This window comes from Pisolithus orientalis, assembly GCF_024613125.1.
Source record: "Pisolithus orientalis strain OTSU chromosome Unknown F5J12scaffold_95, whole genome shotgun sequence".
Taxonomy (NCBI): Eukaryota; Fungi; Basidiomycota; class Agaricomycetes; order Boletales; family Pisolithaceae; genus Pisolithus; species Pisolithus orientalis.
The window spans coordinates 63,863-84,039 of record NW_026260876.1 but is presented as its reverse complement, the minus strand read 5'-3'; the positions used below and the strand labels follow the sequence as shown (position 1 = coordinate 84,039).

Below are 20,177 nucleotides of genomic sequence, written 5' to 3'. Positions count from 1 at the left end.
GTGGGAAAAAAAGTGCAAGTCAAAGCACTCATAAGGATCTACAGCGAGGTGCGTTGTTGGCCTAATATCCTGCATCACGGAGGGGTCGGGCAGAACGGTCTTGCCTGCCATTTTCTGTTCGGAAGGGGTGTCTCATTAGGCCTCAGTGAAGGTCGATTACACTCGATCGGCGCTAGAATACATACCTCCCGCACTTGCCGCAGTTCCATGAGAAGTACGAAGATAAGTTGTATCATCTCTTTTCTTCTTTTCCTGTCGCTCTTTCAATGGCGGCTGTCCTAGGACACCTCCACCACCCGCCTAGTATTCTTGTTCATGTTTCCTCCAGATCCACCTCCGCCGCTCTACGGAGTTGGTTTATTGAGTGACCGCCTCTATTCTGCCTTTTCGCTCGGTCGGCATACACTTGGTTTTAGTGGAGATGTGTTGTCAGAACAGGTAGGATATTAGCAAGAAACTCGGTCCAGGGCGGTATAACCCTTGCTTGTATTTGGGGATTTACAACCTGCGGTACATGTTTTGTGGAAACAACGGACTTACACCTGTCCCTACTTTGAGTAGATTCACGACTTTAAAACGTTTCACTGGCGAATCGTCTTCTGCTGCCGCAACTGGTATTTATGAGGCTTTGTCTCGTGGACATAAACCGACTCTACACCCAACGAAAACATCCAGACTGCTTGGTGACCAACGACTGCACTGACCTCCACGCATCAATTTTGACAGTACTAATCCTATAACGTTGGAATTACATTCTTCTAGGGTGTGGGGGAGGGTACCCATTTGTACGTGCGAGCGAGTCATCAGTGATAGCCCAAGCGAAAAAAAAGCCATTTGCCACCCTTGCAAAACTCCACATTACTTGGTAGTAGGAGATACCATTGACGGCTTACCGGACTAGGGTCAATTGTAGGCAAAATCTGTCGAAGGTTTACTCTTAACATGAGAAAAATGATTCACGAAGCAGAGTGATAATTACCAAATTCTGAAGACTTCTTCACTTCGTTTACCCGCCATGGTGTAATATTGGCCGAAGGACAATGATAGGCAATGTTCCAGAATGCAGCAGTCTTGTAATTTACCTGCAAATGGTAGATAAATCTTCTGGATTCTGAGAGTTGCCTTTGAACTTGATATGCAACTTGGGGAAACCAAGCCCGTGTCGTATTTGTAGCCATTGCACAAGTAGATTAAATTCTTCCATGTGGTTTAAGTCCCAGGCTGAATTGAGTACCGACAATGTTTCAAGGCTCGCCCAGTTGTCTGCTGGAGTTTGTGACCCTGAGGGATTTCCGGGGGATGACATAGGCACAATGAGGGAAAGGAGGTCTGCCATGTATATGAACTCTGCATGGTGAGTGTTAGGAAATACCCAACAGAGAGCTAGAGGGTCAACTGGAATCGATCCCCCAAAATCAAGAATAAGATGGTAGACAGTGCTGAATTTCGACCTAGACCGACTGAAGGCTTCCCACTGGCACCCGTAAGCCGTGAGCTCAAGGCGCTGAAGTTTCGGTGCTGAGATGGCTTCCAAAAATTGGTCGGGATCCGGAATGTCCAGCGCAAGTTTCTCAAGAAGTGGGAAGTGGATACTGTTTGGCTCGAGCACCCAGTCGTAAGCATCACCTTGAAGGCAGAGCGTGATTAATGAGAAGTTGGGGATCCGCGACAGGATCCACCGAGGCATATCATCCGATGCAAACGTCAGTTCCAGAGTTTCGAGTGGGTTAGCTATCAAAAAATCATCGGCTGGGGAAAGTTCTTCGAACTTTAGATGTTTGAGAGCAGATGCACGTGGTAAGAGATTCTGCAGACCAAGATACTCCAAGTCGAGAGGATACATTTCGGCGTGAATGTCTACAAGGGAAGGAAATTCCAACTTGCTCAACTCGTGAATGATGGAATTTGTACTTGGATAGCTGTCACTGTCACAGATGTAGAGGCTACGCCAGCGGTTCGTGGTTGGACGGAGATGGTGCAGCAACTCATCAGTAGTGGAGTAATCTGCCAATTTATTTGTGATCGTGACGTCGAGAAGCAAACCTTGACTCCTCTTCAACTGCAACACCAGTGTGTGTCGATCTTGTGGTGATGCCAGACAGATGTCCTGCCAGAGAATAGGAGTATCCAAGATCACATCTCTCCAACGTCGCGAGACAATAGCCAGACTTCTCCTCCGATAACCAATTTCAATGTCAAGTTTATATGTCCCCGCATAATATGGACAAACAATTGTGAAGCAGAATATCAGCACAAGAAGCTCAACAGGAAGACGGTGAATGGCGGGGCCAGGGTCCCGCTTCTTGATAAGCTCTTCAAGCTGCATTCTCTGGGTGTCCATGGCTCCAAGGGCAACAAAGAAACGGCCTATACAACTCTGCTCTATGCTTTCCAGTCGTGCTAGCTCAGCATGCCGATTGAGTTCACCCATAGTGGGCTGACGTTGCCGTCGCTGTGGTTTCTAGTTCTTCAGACGGGAAAGTGGAATGGGGAGTTTAATAGTGGTGAGACCTTCCGCGTTCTGCTTCTCCCTTGGAGGAGAAGGATCCTTAAGTGAGAATCAGCACATGAAGAACGATCACCAGGGGGAACCGGGCATCCAACCTACCTGTGTATGACAGTCAAAGGTGTTAAGAACTTGTTTCACTTACTACCGACAGTAGGAGTGGGAGGGCCCGGAGAGACAATGTGTGATGGTTGGTGGCGTAAGTTGTGCTGTTTTAAACCAGTAGAAAAGGGGGTTGGAAGCGATCGAGTCATACTACTAAATGAGGTCTTCCGCTGAGTATTAGAGTCTCCTAGTGACAGCAGTTCATTCTTCTCCTTTTAGCAGATCTATGTATTTGAACCCTAAAGTACTGCGTTAACAGATGTGTGATTTACAGCAGTTTGTGTAAATAATGGCGGTGTGACGAGAATGAACCAGTACTCGCACGTCGAGTCCACATACTGTTCCAGTGACCAGCTCTGCACATTTTTTGAAGTTGTCAGTCCTCGAGTTCTTATTTGCGATTAGCGATGTTGTGGTGAACGTTGTCATTCTCCGCTTCGACTTTCGCAGGTGCTCGCCTGTGTCCTTCGAACTGCGAAATCGCACCTAAAGGAAACCACTCCTCGTAGCACTCCAGTGGATCCGGTGGCCCTTGTCCCGTAAGGACTCAAGGGGCCTGCGACTAGACGTATACGAAGGCACCACCTGAAAACTTGTCACTGCGCAAATACGGGGAGACCATTTCCATTTAACAGTGGAAATTTTCTTCAGTGCTTTCAATCTAGAAATCAACCTTTGGTCTTCGAACTTGAAAGAAACATCGCCTTTTCGGAGCCTGTATCGTGAGCTTCGAAGCGGCGAATGACCGGAATACTTCCCAGCCCAAACACACACCATATCGCGCACTGAAAATAATTGCCATATCAAAGTCCAAAGTCTCCATTATAGAACAGTGCGGCAGTTGTTGCAGAAACTAGGGAGATTGCAACGTTTCTAAGCTGCCTCCCCCCTTCCACATATGCGATACATGAAGGGTACATATGTGTATGTGCGAACGAGTCCGAGTCAACGATAGCTCAACATTCACCACCACTACAAAATTCCACGTTATCTGCAACATACAAAGGTAGGGTCTACATACTGCGAGCAAAATATATTGAAAAATTTACTCTTAACACAATGATTCGCGAAGCAGAGCGATCAATTTACCAAATTCCAAGGAATTCTTCACCCCGCTTGCTCCTCATGGAATCAATTGGACGGAGGGACAGCGGTAAGCAGTATTCCAGAATGCAGCGGTTTTGTACCTTGCTAAAAAGGAGGGATAAATCTGTGGGATTCAGCGGGACGTTTGGATTGCCTGTGAACTTGACGTGCAACTTTGGCAAGCCAGACTCCTGTCGCATTTCCAGCCATTGCGTGAGCTGATCAAATTTTTCAATGTGGTTTCGAAAGTCCTTTGGTATGAATATCCGCAATGATTCGAGGCTTGCCCAGCTGTTTGCTGGAATTTGTGACCCCGCAAACTTTCCGGGCGATGAGATAGGTGTGACGAGAGGATGGAGGTCTTTGATGCTCGAGAACTCTGCATGGCGTGTGTTAGGAAATGCCTGACAGAAAGCGATGCCATTGAGAACGTCTGCTGAAATTGATTTCCCATTGATCGTAAGATCAAGATGGTAGACCTTGCTGAATTTCGACCCAAACAGACTGAACGCTTCCCACTGACATTTGTGATCCATGAGGCGAAAGCGTTCAAGCTTAGGTGCTATGATGGCTTCCAAAAACGGTGCAGTACACAGGTTGTTGAGCGTGAGTTCCTCAAGAAGCGGGAAGTGGATGGTGTTCCGCCCAAGCATCCAGACATCAGCACAGCCAGCGAGGGAGAGCGTAATTAACGAGGCGCTGGAAGTCCGAAAGAGTAACAACGGAAGTATATCGAAATATTTAAATTCCAGCTCGGGAGTCTCGAGTGGGCTAGCTGAGACAAAACTTTGGAGTGTCAGATGCTTGAGAGCAGGTGCACTTGGTAAAGGACATTGCAGGACAAGGTAGATCGATTTCGGGTGATACATCTGGATGTAAATGTCTGCAAGGGCAGGGAATTCCAGCTTGCTCAACTCGTGAAGGATGGCGCTAAAATTTAGAATGTTGGAGGGGCCGTTATAGATGTGCAGGCTACGCCAGCGGTTTGTGGTTGGACAAAGATGCCGCAGTAACGGAACAATAGTAGAGTAATTCGCCATATCTGTTCTAATCGTGACGTCAAGAAGTACTCCTTGACTCCTCTTCAGCTGCGACTCCAACGCACATTGGTCTTGTCGTGATGTCAGGTAGATATCGCGCCAGAGAATTGGTGTGATCAGGATCACCTCTCTCCAATGTCGCGAGACGCTAGCCAGGTTTCTCCGCCATTGATCGAGCCTGACATGATCAGTGAACATCCTATTTTCGCGACAAACCATCGCAAAACCAAATATCTGCACGAGGAGCTCGTCAGAAAGACGGTGAATTGTTGAGGGCCGTTGGCTGTTAAACTCTTTGATCTGAGCTCTCTGCACTTCAACGGCTTTGCGGGCAGCCAACATCTCGTCAAGACGACTCCTCACTGCGCTTTCCAGTCGTGCCAGTTCAGCACGTGCCTGAGCGATTTCGTCCATCGCAGGAAAACAGCTTCTTCGGAATGGCACGTGGAGCGTTATGTGTTTCGGTTCTTCCCTGGAGGGGAAGGATCCACAAGTAAATATACAATCAAATTATTGCATGAAGAATGGTTACCGGATTCGAGTATGCAATCTAGCGGTAAGAATAAAGTTACCCTCGAAAGTATGAAGAGGAGGGACCAGAGAGACAAAGTTTGCAGAAGACGCTTGATTGCGAGTTGGGCTTCGACTACACAACAGCTAGTTAGTTAGGGGAGAGTCCTGGCAAAACCCCTACGTGCAGGTTATGTAAGCCTTTTGCGTTCGACGCCACTGTTCGTGTCAAAGTGCTTGACTCAAAGACCCACCGCATCAATATTCCACATCGCAGACCGCATGCACGAGATCGACTGGATAAGCAACATGCGACCTCACCGACTACCTGGTACGGTTGTCCCGAAATGACCAGCCTTAAGCGCCTCGTCGACCCACGGTTTGACTCTTGGCCCAACAGCCAGCTTATTAAAGCCGTGAAAGAAGCCTTCAGGTGTTCTTGAGGATATGAAATAATGCACCCGCCGCAAAGCGGGTTCCTGGATACCGTTGGGAATATCCGTACCCTCGGGGCCAGACCTTCTACAAGAGACCAATGCTCCAAGGATGGCACACTCCAAGAGGAGGCGCTGCCCTTGTTGATAAGGCTTCCATTACATGCATAGAGTACGGGAATACCACCTTAGGAGAGTAATTCATTAGTAAAATCTTAGAAGTGAGGTACCGCTTTTGTAGTACCACAATCGATACCGGGTATTGATTACCCCGGGTGAGCCACAACTCGAGCGCCACTTCTCTCCGCATGTCACCCGCATGCAGAACATAAGCACCGTCTTCGAAGAGACCCGGGATCCAGCACTTCCATGTCGTCCCCCATGAAACAACGCCCCAATGGCTCGCCCTACCTGCGCCGTGTCAAGCTGGCACTGGCTTGTGTCTCCATTGCCGCAAATACGTGAGTCATGCACGACTCAGCCGTGCTCGCGATGACGCTCATGACGCGGAATACGATATATCATGGGCAGTCTATGCGCTGGGGGGATAATCTGCTTCCCGCTCATAGCCCCCACACTCGTCACCCAACTCAAACTGACACAACCACAGCTGACCACGGTAGCCCTCGCGTAATTGATGTTCATTCATTGTCACTCTCCTTCCGTCTTGCTCAGTTTTATGCATACAGCGGAATGGCGGGTCAGTACCTGTTCGCGGCATTCGCTGGCAAGGCCATCGACTATTATGGCCCGTGGATATGTTCCCTCGCCTCTGCTGTCCTGTTCTCGACTGGTTTCGGGCTCTTCGCTCGGGAGATAGCCTTGACACCAGTTGATATCGTCACGTCCAGTGATTCATCGTACCGCAGACTCGCCTTCTATTTCCTTATCTGCGCCGCAGGTACCGTATGCTCGTGGGTATCGTTTCTTTTCCCGTCATGACAAGATATTGCTGACGACCGACAAAGATTCTTATCGGCCGTGGTTACTGCCTCCAAGAATTTCCCTCACTATATCGGATTGGCTACTGGGACGAGTGCCGCTCTATTTGGACTATCGCCCACGTTTCTGTCTATCCTCGCCACCCGTTATTTCTCTCGTCCTGATACCGGCCTCGACGTCACTCAGTTCTTGCGATTTCTCGCACTCCTTTCCGGATTCGTCCACCTAGTCGGCGCGTTTACAATGCATGTTCAACCTCCAGTGGAAGAATGTCTATCAAAACCGTTCGATACCGATACCGAGGATCCAGCCGAATTGGCAGACGAGTGCACTTCGTTGCTACCCAAGACGAGCTCCGCCGCATCATTCGATGTAACGCCTGCTACGGATGAAGACCTCCGATCACAGTCTGCCCTTGATATGCTCAAGGATTTCAACTTTTGGATACTCGCCTTCATAGTATTTGTCATCCTTGGTTCGGTATGTCCACACACGCAACACGCATCATAATTCTCCACCTCACTTTTTCTCCCATGCAGTGTGAGATGGTCATTTCCAACATCGGCACAATAGTGCTCTCCTTGCCTTCACGATACTTTCCGACAACAGCCCTCGATGGCATACCCTCTGGCGACCTTGCCACCTCTACGCAAGTCAGATCTATATCCATCGCGAATACGGTTTCTCGTTTTGTCGTAGGACCTCTTGCAGACTTCGTTTCTCCTGTCCCATCGCATCCGCAACCCTAGCTCGCGAGGTACACTCAGGAAGCACTTCGTTAGCCGTCTCGTATTCCTTGCCTTCTCGTCGTCCGTCCTCGTATGTACGTGCTTGTGGACGGTCGTCGGTATCCGTTCCCAAGCTGCCCTGTGGGCACTGAGGTGAGATATCGACCTTCTTCATATACTGGTCTTGCATACAAAAACCTAATACCTTGCAGTATTGGAGCAGGCATCGCATATGGTTGCGCCTTCACCATTCTGTACGTCCATCACTTCCCTTCCCTCCAGGGGCTTCTACTTGATATCACTTCGCTTTTCACAGACCCTCTCTGGTCTCTTCCATATGGGGTATCCACAATCTCGGACGCAACTACGGCATCCTCATTTACGCTCCCTTCCTCGGTACATCTGTCTTCTCTTACCTGTATGCGTTCGTCGCTGTGGAACATACCCCGGCCGACGGGGGCGTGTGCATGGGCGTACGGTGTTGGCGCGCAACGTTTGAGGTGAGTGGGGTTGCTGCGGCGCTCGCGTTCGTTGCGACGTTGTGGTTGTGGAAAGCTTGGAGGGGGAAGGTGTAATGATGCGTGCGCGTGGGTATACTCGCTCGTTGGCTGGGGAATATATGTTCTCTTTCGGACCATACCTGTGAAGTACAGTGAAATTTTACTCGGCTGGATCGAACCTGGGGCTGGAATAGCTTGAGTGTCGTGGCGACCCGTGACATCTTTCCCAGGGAAGATTTACGGTAAAGCCGACTCTGGGGATGGTAGCGGACAGAGTGTGTTCCGGATGACGATGCCGCCTCTTCCGTTGAAAAGTGAGGGAGTATTGAATGCTGAACCGTAAAATCAAAAGTCAATTCTTCCTACTTACGATCCAGTAATGGTGCCTATTAGATCACAGGCGATAGCTCGTGCTATATGCACATCGTGGACTTCTCTACAATAGCACTCGGAGACTCCCCCTTCACGATTGCATTGCTACTACAAGATAACGACCCTTGCATATGAGTGGTGCGCAAAACTTATTCAGCGTTTCTTCCTCGGGCCTCGGCGGGGATCTTTGAGCGCGGCGTGTGAGAGAATAAAGTCACATTGGAAATCACCTATGATCCTCAACGTCTCAACCTGCTCTCGTACTGCGGCCAACTCCACTAGATTCTGCAAACCAAGACGACATGCTCTCTTTGTACTGATCGGCTCGGGGCGAATACAATATAGACCAGGAAGTAACCACTGCAGTCGTTTTGCAAACACTGGGGTCTTCCGGTTCCGGTACTCACCTCCAGAAATTTCTCTCTCGGCTCCAAATTTAGTTTTGCTACCAAATCCACGACCGACAGTTGAACGTACAGTTGCACCTTTTCACATCCATATTGGGAACGAGCCTAGGTGAGCCGGTCGCGGAGTGTGTGGTTGCTTTGTTTCGTTTCGTGACCCACGGATGTACCCCTTCACAGGGCCTACCATCCATACAATATCGCACGATAAAGTGCCCGTGAAGCCGCTTATCATCCGCACCAGTAACGTACGCAACGACTTGTCCACATCGAGACTTGTACTCAAACCTGCGAGCGATACCTGCAGCTTTGTGGGTGTGGGCGTGGAGCATAATCCTTCACTTTGAACTAGTGTTAGCCTTGCCAGGGTACGAGGACAGACTGCGAAGCTGTTCCTGGTCTAACGGGCCGACCTCCGAAGTTTTAATGTGCCACTGAGTCAAGGAGCATCTGCAAAACTACCCGAGGGAGTGAGCAGGTTATACCTGCCTCCGTTTGGAAGTGACTTGTCGTAAGACTCGCTAAGACACTTGTTGGCCAATGAGAGAGCTCGCTCAAGTGCGGAAGAGCTGTTAACAGCCGCGTCGCGTAGCTGTTTCCCAGATGAGTGCAGGTTCTATGGCACCTTGGTATAGAGCCGCATGAATTTACTAGAAGCATCAACATTCCAGACGCTTCAGATAACAGTGCACCCTGAAAAGGGAGAAGACAGGTTCACCGACGTGACGAAGGTCACGTGCCAGCCTGTCACTCCATCACCAGCGCGTATCGACGCGTTTTAAATCGTTTGGCCCTTCAATCACTACCATGACCACCGCGTGTGCAGATGGCGACCACGAAGAATACCAATACCTGAATCTCGTTCGACGCGTCATCGAGAATGGGGAGTGTCGAGACGACAGGACCGGTACTGGCACACTGTCCATCTTTGCTCCACCTTCGCTGCGCTTCTCCCTCAGAGACGGGACATTTCCACTTCTTACCACTAAGAAAATATTTGTGAAGGGTATTGCTGAGGAGCTGCTATGGTTCATACGTGGGGACACGGATGCGAAAGTTCTCGACGCCAAGGGCGTCAAGATATGGAACGGGAATGGTTCGAAGGAGTTCCTCGAGAAGCGTGGTCTTGGTCATCGAGAGGAGGGTGATCTGGGTCCGGTCTATGGATTCCAATGGAGACACTTTGGCGCGGAGTATGTAGACTGCAAGACAGATTATGCGGGACAAGGGGTAGATCAACTGCAGGAGTGCATAAGGAAGATCGTGGAGACACCCACGGACCGCCGCATCATTCTCAGCGCTTGGAATCCAGCTGGTAATTATGGACGGTGCCTTCTACATCCCGCTCAGACTCACTCTCTTTGAAAGCTATACCACTGATGGCGTTGCCTCCCTGCCATATGATGTGCCAATTCTACGTCCATATCACCCCCAACGCCTCCTCAAAAAATCGCTTGTCTTGTCTAATGTATCAGCGTTCCGCTGACCTCGGACTGGGCATACCCTTCAACATCGCATCGTACGCTCTGCTCACACACCTAGTCGCACAAGTCACCAATACCGAAGCCCACGAACTGATCATCCAGCTCGGCGATGCGCACGTGTACAAGAACCACGTGGAAGCGCTCGAGAAGCAGGTGGAGCGTCATCCTAAGCCCTTCCCGAAACTGCGGTTCAAGAAGGAATTGGAGAGCTTACGAGACCTCGAACAGTTGAAGTATAGTGCTAAGGAGGCGGAGAGTGATTTCGTCGTTGAAGGTTACCAGTCACATGAAGTGATACCGATGAAGATGAGCGTGTAACAACAACTACTGTTGTAATTCTTGGATACCCCCTGTACACGTATTTACTTCGAGCCGTGTACTTTAGATGTGTAGTACAAGGGACCGTTCTTGCCCCGGAATGCTGTCGTGTATGAGTACTGTGACGGCAGGTTTTGTCTCAATCAGTCTCGAACTATCAGGCAATGAATGGCAGCCAACTATGACGTCGATAAGCATATTCAGTATTGTTCATTTCAACTCAAACAATTCACTGTGTGTGCGTCCTGAATACGCTCGGATGTTCCGAGCTTAACAGCTTCGAGCTTCTTCATGCCCAATAGCGATTTCGCCCACCTTTCTGATATCTACATATTATTAGTAGCACACTCGGATAATAAAAGAAGACATACGATGCAACTGAATCCCAGCGAGATTGCGTGCGCTGCAAAGATGACGGTGACCAAATATCTCGGTCTGATAAGATGGATCCGAGCACCCAGGGGGAGAAGTGTTACAATACTGAAATCCACATCACTTGTTGTTGAGTCCCCTATTAGTTCGATAATCTACATCATCCCTGCTCCAGAGCCGAGTGCGTGAGTGCTAGAGTTGGCTATCCTGCTGCCGGTCCTTGTGTCAATAATGACACAGTAGTTTGCAACGTGTCTACAGCATTTCCGCGCGCTTATTGCAACTTCATTTTCAACGTCGACCTCATCCAGAAAAGTTTGAACGAAACACATACTGGTTTCTCAATGGCTCGCCGAATTTTTAGATGCAGAAAGCCGTCTGGCTCTCCATCCAACCCTGTTTCCGTAAGGAGTTCATTTGCCTGCAGGCGATTGTAGTCACTGATTCACCAAGAAACAGCCACAAGGTGGTGTAGCCCCGAATGTTGGAACGCCGACACCGCTCGCAAGTTTGAGGCACATCTTCCGTCGGTCGAACCAAGGCTCCATCGCAGCACAGACTGCTGACACAGGCGCCAGTGGGGGTGCTCAGCAGCAAAGAGAACAAACCCAGGCGACCCCAACTCAGGATGTGTGTGATCTACCTCATCCCATTGTTGCGATGGCCCTGAGTAACAATCGTGTTGGACAGATGCAAAGGCCAGCCCACGACTCAGAAACAGTGCCCGTGCCGGCTGCGCATGATGTCAATACTGTAGTCGGGCCATCCGGCGACACCGGCGATGGTGCTGTTGACCCCGCCAGTACCACGCTCAGTCCGGCCTCGGCATTGGTAGGCAGTGAAGTCGACGCTGCTCAACAGGCCCTGGATCGTATGGCGCCCATACCAGGCACTGGCCAATTAGCCATCGAGCTTGTTGCACAGGCTGATACTGCGGCCGCCAGCATCCAAAACCTCAGCAACACGTATCTCCAGCCTCTCAAAACATTTAACTCCGTCGTTACTAGTATCGCCAATGTACGCTCATTGCCCTACATATACTCACATACTCTGATGTAAGGCTGCAGGTTCACCCCTATGCCCAGATTGCGCTGGGAATCTTAACCGCTACTGCTCAGGTACGTGTTCACGCCCCGGTTGTATGCGCTGCGCACCTCACACATTCCTCTGTAGTCGCTTCTCAATCAAGCTAACCTGGACAGGGAGGTATTCGGCCTCCTTGATACAGTCAGAACCGTCTATGGATTCCTTCTGGAGGACGATACCATTCGGAACATCGATAGTATGAAGGAAACTTTGGGGAAGATTGCACAGGTGATTAGCGATGCGGCCCGATTCATCAAGAATTACTCGGAGACGAAAAATTTCTGTACGTTGGTTACACCTTTTATCGCAAATCTGACTCAAATTCTTCTCAGGGAGGAGACTAGGAAAGAACATAATGTCGGAGACGCAGACCACGACTGATGGTTACGTCAAGTTGCTGAACGACTTGATGCAACAGTATCGCGACCTTGCGGTCCGGGATATTCACACCAACGTGCACCACGTACTTGAGGATCTGAGCCTAGAAGGCATGGCTTATGCGGGAGGTGCGAGTGTCAATAAGACGAAGAGATGTTTGGACGGCACCAGAACTGAGATTCTCACGGAGATCGTTAACTGGATCCATAACACTGATGAAGGTACTCCGCGTATTTTCTGGCTGCATGGGCAGGCCGGGAGAGGGAAGTCTGCCATCGCGCATACCATCTCCCTGTGGCTCAAAGATACTGGAGGGTTCGGGTCGTGCTTTTGCTTCGCCCGTGATAGGCAAGCCGAGCGTCGCGAGGAAAAGATATTTACCACCATTGCACGCGATCTGGCAGACCGCGATCCCGCATTCCGGCGGGCTCTGGCCGATGCAGTTGCCAAGGACCATTCCCTCAAGACCACATCTGACGTCACGTTGCAGTGGGAGAAGCTGATATTAGAGCCGTTGTCGAAGGCGTCGAGTACTATCATTGGAAGTATGGTCGTGGTGGTCGACGCGCTGGACGAGAGTGGCGCGGAAGGATCACGGAGCCACATCTTGTCTGTGCTTGCATCACGAGCGGATGAGCTCCCTCATAACTTCCGTGTCTTCGTAACATCCCGCCCGTTGCCAGACATTGGACATGCGTTGAGAGCTGCTCCGCATGTGAGGGCAACCTCTTTGGACGATGTTTTTGCAGAGTGGACAGAACGCGATATCCGACTGTATGTTTCCAAGCAACTTGGACACCTTCCAAACATCAGGGACGCTGAAGTTCAGAGAGTCTCCCAGAAGGCGGATTGTCTATTTGAATGGGCTCGTCTAGCCTGTGATTTCATCAAGTCAAACCGAGCTGGAACAACTGTACAGGAACGCTATGATGAGGTGATCACTCTCCAGTCCGAAGAGGGACGAACACTCTTGGATACCACGTACCTGGCGATCCTGGAGAATGCTATCTCCAAATCGAAGAAAGCTCTTCAACGATACCACTCGGTGATGGGCCAAGTTGTAATGACGCTTGAACCTCTACCTATGGCGGCCTTGAATCATGTGCGCAGACATTTCCCAAACAAGCAGGACCACTACGATGTTGTCGTCATCCTCGAGTTCATGTCCCCAGTACTTGGGGGCATTACAGATCCCTCCTCTCCCGTTCGACCCCTCCATGCGTCCTTTTATGACTTCCTAACTGATCATTCACGGAGTGGAGCCTACTTCATTGACATCTCTTGCCCATATAACCTTGCTATTGCCACATTGCAAATCCTTCATGGTGACCTTCGGTTCAACATTTGTGGACTGGAAAGTTCGTACTTGAGCAATGCAGAGGTTGCTGATTTATCGGAGAGAATCAGCAAGAACATTCCACCCCATCTATCTTATGCTTGTCAATTCTGGTCGCAACATCTGGAGAACACTAGATTTGACTTGACTATTGCAGAGTGGGTAAAGGCCCTTGTGGGAAGTGAAAAAAATTCTATTTTGGCTTGAGGCTATGAGCCTGCTGGGTGGAGTTGGAAATACTACTGCTGCACTCATTGCTACCAAAAGGTGGCTCTTGGTGAGTTTGTCATAGCTACCTGTATTTCATGTTGTCTGACTTGACATTGAAGAACCAGGATGGTGTCAAGAATACATTAGGTTTGGTAGAAGATGGAATCAGGTGTATTCAGAGCACTGGTGGTGCATTTTCTCACAGTGCACCACATCTGTATGTCTCTGCACTGGCATTTATTCCTAGGAAAACAGCACTGTCAATGATGCTGATGTCAAAATTTTCTTCCCTTCCTAGAGTTGAAGGAGGCCCAGAACACTGGTCAGCCACTCAACTGCTTGGCTTGGAGGGGCATACATATGGAGTCTTGTCAGTTGCATTCTCCCCTGATGGAAAGAGGATTGTGTCAGGCTCAAGGGACAAGACTGTGAGGGTCTGGGATGCTGAAAGAGGTGTGGAGATTGGCAACCATCTTGAGGGGCATACAGATCCAGTCTGGTCAGTTGCATTCTCCCCTGATGGCAAGAGGATTGTGTCAGGCTCAAGGGACAAGACTGTGAGGGTCTGGGATGCTGAAAGAGGTGTGGAGATTGGCAGCCATCTTGAGGGGCATACAGATGGAGTCTTGTCAGTTGCATTCTCCCCTGATGGCAAGAGGATTGTGTCAGGCTCTTGGGACAAGACTGTGAGGGTCTGGGATGCTGAAAGAGGTGTGGAGATTGGCAGCCATCTTGAGGGGCATACAGATCCAGTCTGGTCAGTTGCATTCTCCCCTGATGGCAAGAGGATTGTGTCAGGCTCTTGGGACATGACTGTGAGGGTCTGGGATGCTGAAAGAGGTGTGGAGATTGGCAGCCATCTTGAGGGGCATACAGATGGAGTCTTGTCAGTTGCATTCTCCCCTGATGGCAAGAGGATTGTGTCAGGCTCAAGGGACAAGACTGTGAGGGTCTGGGATGCTGAAAGAGGTGTGGAGATTGGCAGCCATCTTGAGGGGCATACAGATGCAGTCTTGTCAGTTGCATTCTCCCCTGATGGCAAGAGGATTGTGTCAGGCTCTTGGGACATGACTGTGAGGGTCTGGGATGCTGAAAGAGGTGTGGAGATTGGCAGCCATCTTGAGGGGCATACAGATGGAGTCATGTCAGTTGCATTCTCCCCTGATGGCAAGAGGATTGTGTCAGGCTCTTGGGACATGACTGTGAGGGTCTGGGATGCTGAAAGAGGTGTGGAGATTGGCAGCTATCTTGAGGGGCATACAGATGGAGTCTTGTCAGTTGCATTCTCCCCTGATGGCAAGAGGATTGTGTCAGGCTCTTGGGACATGACTGTGAGGGTCTGGGATGCTGAAAGAGGTGTGGAGATTGGCAGCCATCTTGAGGGGCATACAGATGGAGTCTTGTCAGTTGCATTCTCCCCTGATGGCAAGAGGATTGTGTCAGGCTCAAGGGACAAGACTGTGAGGGTCTGGGATGCTGAAAGAGGTGTGGAGATTGGCAGCCATCTTGAGGGGCATACAGATGGAGTCTTGTCAGTTGCATTCTCCCCTGATGGCAAGAGGATTGTGTCAGGCTCTTTGGACAAGACTGTGAGGGTCTGGGATGCTGAAAGAGGTGTGGAGACTGGCAACCATCTTGGGGGGCATACTAATGCAGTTGTTTTAGTTTCCTTTTCCTCTGATGGCAGGAGGATCATTTCAGGCTCATTGGATGAGCAATTGATGATGTCTATGTCCAATTTGGGCAATGAATTTCAGGTTCTGTCTGACAAAGCAGATGGTAAGCTCAATCCCCCTGTGTTGTATTTTGATTCATTAAAGGCAATTCCAGTGATCAGCTCATGTCATGTCTGCTTCTCATTTGAGCCTTCACATGCACTCTGTGATAGTGAACAACTTATTGATGGGCTTCTGCATCAAGATAGGCCAACACAGGCTGAACCAGTTAAGCTTCACCATGATGGTTGGATCAAAGGTCCAAGGGGTGAATTACTGCTTTGGGTACCTATAACATTGAGGTCTCCATTGTACACAATGAGGACCAAAGTGGTCATACCCAGAGGTTGTTGCATAGAGTTGGACTTGAGCCACATGGTTCATGGGCATCAGTGGCATACATGTTACAAGCCAATTGGAAAGGTGGCCATTTATATGTAGCCTACATGACTGCATCCCCATGTACATACCTTTCCTGTACTATACTGTGTACCAGTTTTTCTGTTTGTTTTTGCTTGCTGTTATTTACATCTGTCCTCGGTATATGCAATCCACACTGTGTCCCTATATATGACTACTAATGGGAATCAGTGATGATGTTGATGTGGCTTCATGCCACATGCCATAGCTACTGCATGAAAGCCTTGCCTCACCCAACTTACCCCTAATGTTCACTGTCCAGCAATGGATTGGGCAGTTGAGGCATAATGTAAATTACAGGCAAATATCACACATAATTGAGCAAATGAATGAGCCATCTCCTCCTTATAGTAGGTTGTCATATTGTTTGGAGTCAGTGTGTAGTGACTATAGTGACATCAATCTTGTTGCCTGTTGCATACCAAGATTGACTATGACATCTCTGGCCACAAAGGACCATTTGTACAGTGAGGGACAAAAGTGTTGCAATGTTTGTGAGGTGTGAGTTGCTGCCAATGTAGCTCAGGCTATTCTGCACAGATAATCATGATACCTATACCATTGGAAAGGGGTGGCTCTAAGATTGCCAGAGCACTAAGGTTCAGTCCAAACAACTCAATACATGCTGAGATACACCCTATTCTTTCCAAAAGGTGCATTGCAATGCTTTTTCCCCTGACTGGTGAAATAGTGAAAAGTGACCTTTTGATGGGATTGAGGGCATGAAGGATGGGAAAACGTGATTACATAATAAACCACATGATCATCCAGATGATTTGTCAGCATTTAAACAAAGACAAACATTGGACTTGTACCATTAACCCTCCCTCTTTTACCACAACTCATGAAATCATCTCTCTAGCTCACATGGTCATTTTCTCAAGGAATTCTTATCAAATACTGGTGGCCACAATGGTTCCATCAGTATAACATGCTCTCAGAACCATCAGTCCCTTGAAAAACCTGTTGTCAGTCATTCCCTGGACTGTTTCCCTACCCATGCCTGATGTGTTCTGGGAATAATCAGTACTTGGAAGGCTGAAAATGTTATGGAGGTCAATCTGGCACTTCAGAACATGATGGAAAAACCAGTCCCCTCTCAACCAATGCATTTCTGGCACAGGAACACTGGTATGGAAGCTGGGGTGAGACAAAACCTCCTTGTGCTTTGAGCACCATAAGAGGGTTCACTAGATCTTGCTCTGATCTGAACTGTAGATGATTGGGGAAGGATTATTTGGTCATATGTGACCAAAGGCAATATTCAGGGCCAGATGGAAGCACAGGATTCTGCTCCATGGCAGTTCAGTAGCATATCCTTCTGATGACACCCAGGGGTAAAGAGGATTTTGTCTTGGCCTAACTTCCATACCAGTGTTCCTGTGCCAGAAATGCATTGGTTGAGAGGGGGCTAGTTTGTCCATCATGTTCTGAAGTGACAGATTGACCTCCATAACATTTTCAGCCTTCCAAGTACTGATTAGTCCCAGAACACATCAGGCATGGGTGGGGAAACAGTCCAGGGAATAACTGACAGCAGGTTTGTTAAGAGACTGATAGTTCTGAGAGCATGTTATACTGATGGCACCATTGTGGCCACCAGTGTTTGATAAGAATTCCTTGAGAAAATGACCATGTGAGCTAGAGAGATGATTTCATGAGTTGTGGTAAAGGAGGGAGGGTTAATGGTACAAGTCCAATGTTTGTCTTTGTTTAAATGCTGACAAATCATCTGGATGATCATGTGGTTTATTATGTAATCATGTTTTCCCATCCTTCATGCCCTCAATCCCATCAAAAGGTCACTTTTCACTATTTCACCAGTCAGGGACAAAAGCATTGCAATGCACCTTTTGGAAAGAATAGGGTGTATCTGTATCTCAGCATGTATTGATTTGTTTTGGCTTAGCCTTAATGCTCTGGAAAGCTTAGAGTCACCCTTTTCCATTGGTATAGGTATCATGATTATCCATGCAGAATAGCCCAAGCTACATCAGCAACAACTCACACCTCACAAACATTGCAACACTTTTGTCCCTCACTGTAAGTCATGAAGAGTATGATGCACCACCAGTCCTTACCTCTGCTGAGGAGAGAATCAATCATTACATGACCATCAGGTAATGCTGTGCTATTATCAGCACTACAATTGAAGGAATTTATGAAGGGTCCACTACATGCTTGACAAATGTGTCCATGCCTGTCTTGGTGATATGTATCAGAGCAACCAAATGCTGGAATGTCATCCTGAAAGGTATCTTGCATGCATCATGTGCTTTAGCATCAGGAAATTCTATCCATACCTTTCATGTGCACAAATAGTCAAAAAAGTCACTGGGACTATTTCTAGTAGTTTCAATTTCAATTTTGACTATCTGTACTATTTCTCTGCTATTTGTACCATTTCTTTCTGGCCATGTGGTCTATTTTTGACTGTCCATTGACTATCCATACCATTTTTTTTGACTGTCTATACTATTCTTGACTTTCCAGACTTTTCATGATGGTGACTTTTTTTGACAGTCTTGTTCATCATTTTCAATAGCAGGTTCATCACACATTCCAGGATGAGCAGGCTCAACCCTCTGTTGCAGTTTAGAACTTTTACCTTAGTCATGATTCACCCAGCACAGCATTCCATAATCCAAATGTGGACACTTAGCAATTCATTCTTTTTTTTATTACTGCACCTCAGCTTCAACCAACTTGAAGTCTGAGGTGAGGTCCATTCCATTCACTATATTGGAACACTTATTTATCTACATACCTACAGTATAATCCTTTCTCTAGACCTGACTACCCTGCAGTTTGTCAACCTACAAAACCCTCATCATGTCAAATGGTAGTTCTGCCAACCCTTCTGACAGGTTGGCATTGAAGCCAAGTGCAAACAGATCTGCCTTCTGATCTATGATGAAGTTCACACTGCACTCCATCCCAACATCTTGAAAAAGACTTCATCCATCTATGTATTCACATTGAGGGAAGAGTGACTGGGCCAGATTCCTCTCCCTCTCCATTTGGCATATGAAGGCATGTATGCACTGCATGCTGTCCACCTCTCCACCACCCTGAAGCAGGCAAAGAGCTTGAGTTATTTGTCCACTGATGTGGACTGTGATCCCAAGTCCATAATAGCCTGATATACTAGGCCAGGAATCAGCAGAGAATAAGTCATCAGGTTGTGGTAATATACATATATATACAGTGACTCAAAAAACTGTCTGGATGTTTGCCACTTTTTCAAAGATTGGCTTGTAACTCAATCCATATCAATCCGTAAATCATGAGAAAATAGGGTAGATAGCCAGAAGTCATGTGACCATGTATGCCAAATTAGGTTATGATCGTGTCACTTGGGGCTGCACAATTAAATCCACAACACCACCTACATATCCTGACTGTTTTTTTGCAGGTGTTCATAACACTGGACATGACCATGGCCATGCTGAATTTCAACATATTAATATAACCTTGTTGTGATTATATATAACTCAGGTCCAACCACTGTGCATCATGCCCCCCATTCCTCATGAAGCCCATCCCTTCAGACACTCATCTGACTGTGCTGTCTATGCTTCTGGATGGCCACTCATCTTGTCATATTGCTTCCAAGCTCCATATTGGTCATTACCATATCTGCAATAAGCAGGCAGAAGCCATGCTGACTGACCACTATGAAGACTCCTGTTTCATCAAATATGCTCCACATTTTTTGTGTAGCACTGTCCTTCATGTTTTTCCAGCACTCTGCACAAAGGTTCCCATCACCATCCTATCATGCAGTAAGAGGTCTAGAAAATAAATGTGAACACAATCACTTCTCACCTTGGCAACAATGCTGTGGCCTGTCTAACAAAGGTATGAGTTTCTCAGTGTATGAAGTAGTCACTGAGGTGGAAAACAATGGTGCAGAAAATTTATAGTATGGTAATTAGTAAGTGTAGTGACATTGGAATTTAATTCTGAGGGTCAGGGAGAAATTCCGAGCCCTCTGGGTGAAACTCCAAGAGGCTACCATAATTCCAGAATGCATTCTTGACACTCCCCCTCAATTGGAATGGAGTCCAAGTGCAGATGCAAAGTGTTTCGCCTTGATGCTAGGTAATGGTTTGGTAAGGGTATTGGCGACCATGTTGTCAGTAGGACAATAAATAAGGTGAAAGGAATGATTTTCCACAGCAAAATGAATGAAATGGTATCATGTGTCAATGTGCTTTGTGTGAGCATC

At 48.1% G+C, this 20,177-nt stretch overlaps 4 protein-coding genes across 4 annotated transcripts; 2 read left to right on the top strand and 2 right to left on the bottom strand.

Annotated features, from left to right (window-relative positions):
• Positions 1 to 1,939: 1,939 nt before the first annotated feature.
• Positions 1,940 to 2,774, bottom strand: F5J12DRAFT_748887 (uncharacterized protein; the record flags this gene model as incomplete). The annotated part of the gene is made up of 3 exons (XM_051742099.1): positions 2,609 to 2,774; positions 2,512 to 2,548; positions 1,940 to 2,452 (listed from the first exon to the last, which is right to left on the bottom strand). A coding segment is annotated over exon 3 (492 nt), but the record flags the coding sequence as incomplete, so codon positions are not given.
• Positions 2,775 to 3,696: 922 nt separating this feature from the next.
• Positions 3,697 to 5,598, bottom strand: F5J12DRAFT_973780 (uncharacterized protein; the record flags this gene model as incomplete). Its single annotated transcript, XM_051750135.1, has 3 exons — positions 5,436 to 5,598; positions 5,270 to 5,383; positions 3,697 to 5,209 (listed from the first exon to the last, which is right to left on the bottom strand). The coding sequence occupies exons 1-3, from the start codon at positions 5,504 to 5,506 to the stop codon at positions 3,697 to 3,699; spliced, it is 1,698 nt and encodes a 565-aa protein (XP_051594479.1). The 5' UTR covers positions 5,507 to 5,598.
• Positions 5,599 to 6,050: 452 nt separating this feature from the next.
• Positions 6,051 to 8,329, top strand: F5J12DRAFT_973776 (MFS general substrate transporter; the record flags this gene model as incomplete). The annotated part of the gene is made up of 8 exons (XM_051750134.1): positions 6,051 to 6,142; positions 6,213 to 6,300; positions 6,357 to 6,595; positions 6,650 to 7,103; positions 7,163 to 7,276; positions 7,335 to 7,504; positions 7,564 to 7,605; positions 7,668 to 8,329. The coding sequence occupies 8 exons, from the start codon at positions 6,051 to 6,053 to the stop codon at positions 7,924 to 7,926; spliced, it is 1,458 nt and encodes a 485-aa protein (XP_051594478.1). The 3' UTR covers positions 7,927 to 8,329.
• An 865-nt stretch (positions 8,330 to 9,194) lies between these two features.
• Positions 9,195 to 10,820, top strand: F5J12DRAFT_868564 (thymidylate synthase/dCMP hydroxymethylase domain-containing protein). The gene is made up of 3 exons (XM_051747082.1): positions 9,195 to 9,941; positions 9,995 to 10,608; positions 10,663 to 10,820. The coding sequence occupies exons 1-2, from the start codon at positions 9,435 to 9,437 to the stop codon at positions 10,427 to 10,429; spliced, it is 942 nt and encodes a 313-aa protein (XP_051594477.1). The 5' UTR covers positions 9,195 to 9,434; the 3' UTR covers positions 10,430 to 10,608; positions 10,663 to 10,820.
• Positions 10,821 to 20,177: the final 9,357 nt, after the last annotated feature.

Bases quoted from the DNA above. Each gene is read 5' to 3' on its own strand.
- F5J12DRAFT_868564 (XM_051747082.1), top strand. From the start codon at position 9,435: ATGACCACCGCGTGTGCAGATGGCGACCACGAAGAATACCAATACCTG. The intron at 9,942-9,994 runs GGTAATTATGGA...CTCTCTTTGAAA, and splicing joins TCAGCGCTTGGAATCCAGCT to GCTATACCACTGATGGCGTT.